This window comes from Anarrhichthys ocellatus, unplaced genomic scaffold (assembly GCF_004355925.1).
Source record: "Anarrhichthys ocellatus isolate YVR2014 unplaced genomic scaffold, GSC_Weel_1.0 scaffold2, whole genome shotgun sequence".
Lineage (NCBI taxonomy): Eukaryota > Metazoa > Chordata > Actinopteri > Perciformes > Anarhichadidae > Anarrhichthys > Anarrhichthys ocellatus.
The window spans coordinates 7,611,524-7,617,244 of record NW_022280032.1 but is presented as its reverse complement, the minus strand read 5'-3'; the positions used below and the strand labels follow the sequence as shown (position 1 = coordinate 7,617,244).

The window sequence follows — 5,721 nt, the reverse complement described above, 5'->3', positions numbered from 1 at the left end:
TGTGTGTGTGTGTGTGTGTGTGTGTGTGTGTGTGTGTGTGTGTGTGTGTATGCACATGCTTTGACACCTGTCACTTGTCATATGCCAAGCGATGCGACATGCAGCGTGTTGCACAAGTTTAAGTCAAGCATGGGGGCTGACACAGGTGAATGCCATGCCTCTGACTGCTACAGAGGCAGCAGTCCATCTGTTCAGAGTGAGACACATGCACACACACACTCTTGCGTTCAAACACATACCGGACAGCGGACAGCAAGGTAACACAGTCGGAGGCACTGCAAGAGGCAGAGAGATAAAAGAAGGGAGGTGATAGATAGCGTTACTGCCAGAGAGTCATTAACAGACCTCATGCACCAGGTCTGTCAGTACGCTTTTCCATTAATGAGAAGGCTCTAAAACAGGAGGGTATTTCTGCGGCCGCCCCACACCCTCACACCTTCCTGCAGCATGCCAACAGGCTACACTGCATGCTATCTCTCACCTATCAGGCGTCATGGGCTGACACATGTGTGAGGTATACGGGAAGAGTTTTTGCTTGTGTTAAGGCTACTCTCCACTAAGTGTCATTTAACCCAATAGTGGCCGTGACAGAGACGCAAGGAAAGGAAAGGGGAGCGAAAGAGAAAGAGGCAGTGGAGGTAGAGGAACACAGGAGAGGGCTGACACACTGAGTTAACTTCTGTCACTGCTAATGAGGATCCTCTCTCCACTGTGCAGAAATATGTGTCGGTATTTGCGCGTGTGTGTGTGTGTGTGCGCACGCCTGTCCTTCATGTGTAAGTCCTCTTGCAGGTGATTTATGCTGTATTACTGGCATTGTGTGTTTGTCTACTGGCAAGTTGCAAATTATGGCAACTGTTTACTGACTTGAGTAATACTCCTGGGGGAAATGCTGTATTAAAGAGGCAATCTATAAACGCAGGTGTTTGCATCCTATGATTTCCGTGTGCTAGGTCGATTAAGTCTCATTTGGGGTTAATATTTGGGGAAGGTTAAGTGCTTAAGATTTAGCAATAAATGAAGCGCCTCTGTTTACTTTTCTATTAACTTGACTGTAAATCACATATTCACATTACGTTGTTATTTTCAGGCTTATTTTCCTTCTTTAACTAAACTTACTCTCAAGAATTTATTGTTGTTACTTTTAAACTATATTCAGGCCATAAACCATCTTACTGTAAAAAATATGAGTTTGCACTACAAATTATGTATTTTTACGAGTAGTACATCTTCTGGCATGATTGCTTGAATTTTTAAATTCAACATTTTTCTTTTCTTATTAATGTTGTTGAAATACTGGCACATACTTCATGTACCCCTTATTTTAAATATATAAATGTCTAACTTTTTGCCATGAATATTTTCTTTTACTTACTGAACCTGAGCTCACTGTCTGTTTTTATTACCCAGTTGGGACATAGAGGGAGCTGTCTACGGGACCCAGTGTGGAGAGATTGAGTCGGGCTCGACACTAGTGTTTGAGAAAGAGGGCCGGAGGAGAGTGTGCACCCCCTACCTCGACACCACGTCTTATGGAAACCTTCGCTTCTACTTTATCATGGGTACGGAACCCCCCCCTCATTTATTTGTCTTAAGCAATGGTAGATTTGCACACAAGTATGTTACATTGCATAAACATGGTGTGTTTGTGTTCAGGTGGTGGTGACTGTGATCCAGGAGAGTCTCATGAGAACGACGTGATTCTGTTTGGAAGGTCTGAAGGCAGGAGGGAACGTGTGGCCCTCGACACCCTTCCTTACTCTTCTTACAGGGTGAGACATACACACACATGTTCACACACACACATACAAAAATGTGTACTTGTACTCTATCAAAACCTTATAGATAATAGGCCTGAAGTGCTCGCTCTACTGTATACCAGTAAATTGCTATAATAGCAGTTATATTTTATTCTTAGTCCAACTGTCCTACAGTATATAATGTTTAAACACTTTATGAAATGGCAGCATGTTACCGTGGTGGAATTCTTTACTATAATGTTTCTCGGATATATTTCAAGATACTCTAGATCGCAACAGCAGTGTTGTTCAGATTAATAGAATCAATAAAGGATCAAAACTTTGGAGTAACTTTTGATTGTGTGTAAAGTATGCGACTTCTGAAAAGTCACTCTGTCATTCTCACAGAAACATGCTTAACTCCTGAACCAGTGCATTGACATTCCCAGTCATTCCATTTGAGCTGAAACTATTGGATGATTAATAGATTTGTAATCGGCAGGTCACAATCATTTATGTCATTTTTAAGCAGAAATGCTGAATGTTTACCAGCATGTTCCAGCATCTGAGAGGTTTTGCTGCTTTTTTTAATAACAAACTGAATATTGTTTGGTTTTGGACTGTTGGTCAAACAAATCAAGCAATTTAAAAAGATCATCTTCAGCCTTGGGGTATTTTGATTGTAAAAATACTGATGGCTTTTCACTATTTTCTAATTAGTATCTTCCCTCCGGTCTGATCTGTTCATGCTATCCTCTGTTTCTCCTATGTCAGACTCCTGCGGTGGTATCGGTGGCGCTGCCCACTGAGCTACAAACAACAGTCACCCAGTTCTGCCTGGAGCAGCGGTCGCATGGGGGTGCCAACCGCCATGTATGGGCTGTGGACTTCATGCAGCTGCTCCCTGTGCTGCCTGGCACCCACACGCATGTTGCTCAGTTCTCCGTCAACCTCGGCTGTGGCTCCTACCAGCCTGCCAACAGGTGTGACACATTTTAAAACTAGGTTAGGCAGTGCTTTTATGTGAAAGTATTGTCACTTTTCATGTCAAAATCACGAAATTGAGCTGCAACAAAGTAGACCTCCACATGCCAAGTGAGACACCTTTGATTCACTCAGTTATTTTGGTTCAGGTAGGGTTAATGGTACAAAGAGAACTTAATTAAGGGCACAATGCTTAAATGTTTCTTAACAGCGGCATCTAGAGAAATCTGAAATCAATTGGTCTCTAAGAATAAGAAATGTAAGTTTAAGGAGTTTGTTAAGATCGTGTTTATTTGATAAGGGACGGGGCACATTAATAAAAACATTGCTGTAAATGCACCAGATTTCAAACTCTTGCACTCATTTCAAGTTTCAAATGCTTTAAATGGGGAGTAAAGGGACAGGCTTTACAATGGAGTCTCGGAAGACATCATTTACTTTTTCTTATCTCATCTAAATTAGAGCACTTGAGTCATTTTTCTTTATTTTAGTTTGAAAAATTAAAATGTTGAGATGAGACGTCTGTTGTTTTCCATTAGCGTGAGTCTGGAGTTTTCCACCAATCACGGTCGCTCCTGGTCTCTGCTCCACACTGAGTGTCTGCCAGAGCTCTGTGCTGGACCCCATCTACCTCACAGCACCATCTACTCCTCTGACAACTACAGCGGGTATGAATGAGTCTGCAGATCTTTGTGTGTGACTGTACTTATACGTATGTATCAGTCTGTCAATTTGGATTGATGCATATTGTATTTTGTCTCTCCAGGTGGACCAGAATCTCCATCCCTCTGCCCAACGCTGCCCTGACAGAGACGACACGTTTCCGCTGGAAACAGGCTGGCACTGGATTGGGCAACATGTGGGCTATAGACAATGGTTAGTACTATACATACAGCTCACATGGTGCACTCAGTGCCATATAAACCCATTGTTTTTATGTTTAGTTTGACCCCAAAATTGAGCTCCAAAACCTCCTCCATAAGAATATGTTTCGGGTCACAGACATGTTTTTACTACAGCTTATCTAAGTATCCAAAAAAGTATATTTTTGCAGTAAAATAAATTGATTTAATTATCTAATTGTGTAATTTCCATGCCTGTGTTTTGCTTCAGTGTATCTTGGTCCAGCCTGCCTTCGTTTCTGCTCTGGGAGAGGACATTGTTCCCGCACAGGCTGCAAGTAAGGATCTGCTTTTTATTAAACCAAATAAATCCAATGTCTCTCCTTCAAAACGAGTCTGCTCGTTGTCCACCGTATGCCTTCCAGCACCAATCACCATTCAAAGTTAATCAAATTGTATTATGGTTATGATTTATTAATGGATTTTCATTATCACTGTCTTCTTTTTCTCGTTTATATCCTTAACTCATTTTAATGTGTCATGTCTTCCCCTCCTACCTCTCCTCTCTTCTCCTCTCCTCGTCACTCTCTCTCCACCTCCCAGATGTGACCCAGGCTTCAGTGGTCCAGCCTGTGAGCTTGCCTCCCAGACCTTCCCGGCTTTCCTGTCGGAGGGTTTCTCCAGCCCACGCCTCTCTTCCTACCACAGCTTCTCCTCACTTCGTGGGGCTGAGGTCAGCTTTGGTTGTGGGGTGCTGGCCAGCGGCAAGGCCTTGGTCCTCAACAGAGACAGCAGGAGACACTTGGTTACCGCTCCACTGGACAGTTCCCAGGCCAGGTAATGAAGGAACTGATGCAGAACAGGATCATGAATGTTTAAAAAACAAAAACATACACACACAAACACAGACAAACATAGATATGAGGGAACTCACATGTACGCTCTTGATAAACTTGTACATGAACATGTTCGGCATGCACATAAGCCGATTTTTAATCTGCTGATCTTGCCACAAAAATATTTCTTTGTAAAACTCTGGCTTGTCTTCATCATCTGGCTTTACTTCTGATTGATACTGCAAATGTTCCAGCCAGTCAGCTATCCACACTCCTTCTTCGTCAATCCCTCTTTCCCTCATACTCTGGGTCCCTATGCTGGAGATGGATTGTGATCATGGGGGGGACTGCAGATGAGAGGAGAGATGAAAAGAGAGGATGGAAATGTGAGGGAGAAAGATAGAGAGGGAATGGTGAAGTTAGATACGGCATCTGTGTTAGATTGATTATGCCTGTTGCAGCTCTCAGTGTGCCACCTGATGGCCATATTTAATGCCAGTTTCCTGGCTGATTGAGTGAACAGCTGCCTGAAAGAGGAAACAGCATCGTTATTGAAGGCACTGCTCAGCCAAGGACAGAGAGAGCTGGAGGGTGACTGGCAGCCCGAGAAAGATGATGGGAATTACAATAAATATTACATTAGTATAGATGATAATATGTTTGCCAAAACATAGAAGAACACATACAAGGATGGAAACTCGTGCTACTTTAGAACTATGTACAGTTAACACGGACACATGGATGTGAACTCTGGTTCTCATTCTCTCTCTCTGTCTCGCTCTTTATTTCCTTCCACCTCCTCTCATCTACGTAATTTTGCCCTCATTCATTTAATCATCTCATCCATCATCCTGCCACCTCCCTCCCACCTGTCTACTCTGCAAGACTGTCTGTTTGTCTACCCTTTTCCCCCTCTCTCTCTCTCTCACCTCTCCTTCCTGACTCTTGGTCACCTTACCTTTCCTTCTTCTCATTTATCAACCTGCCCTCTTCTCTTTTTCTGTGTCATTTTTGTTTTTGTTTACACTATGTCCGCCCCTACTGCTTCTTGCTTTAATTGTCTTTCATATTCTTGCTTTCACTCTCTGCAGGTACCTACAGTTTACGCTTCGCCTGGGCAGCCGCAGCACCCTGAGCTCATGTCCTGCCCCAGACCAGCCAGGAGAGGGAGTCCTGCTACATTACTCCTCAGACAACGGCATCACCTGGACGCTGCTGCAGCACTACGCTTACCAAGGCTTCCATGAGCCAAGGTACCTCTTATGTTTAGAGTGTGTGTGTGTGTGTGTGTGTGTGTGTGTGTGTGTGTGTGTGTGTGTG

The 5,721-nt window shown here is 43.4% G+C and overlaps 1 protein-coding gene across 4 annotated transcripts in view; it reads left to right on the top strand.

Annotated features, from left to right (window-relative positions):
* The window catches only part of reln (reelin), an 89,512-nt gene that overhangs the window by 58,201 nt on the left and 25,590 nt on the right, over positions 1–5,721 (top strand). For all 4 annotated transcript variants that reach the window (XM_031856319.1, XM_031856301.1, XM_031856327.1 and 1 more), the window contains exons 12-19: positions 1,411–1,562; positions 1,657–1,772; positions 2,514–2,722; positions 3,263–3,391; positions 3,490–3,599; positions 3,837–3,903; positions 4,169–4,402; positions 5,493–5,654. In XM_031856319.1, coding sequence (XP_031712179.1) covers positions 1,411–1,562; positions 1,657–1,772; positions 2,514–2,722; positions 3,263–3,391; positions 3,490–3,599; positions 3,837–3,903; positions 4,169–4,402; positions 5,493–5,654 — 1,179 coding nt within the window. The remainder of the gene's footprint in view (positions 1–1,410; positions 1,563–1,656; positions 1,773–2,513; positions 2,723–3,262; positions 3,392–3,489; positions 3,600–3,836; positions 3,904–4,168; positions 4,403–5,492; positions 5,655–5,721) is intronic.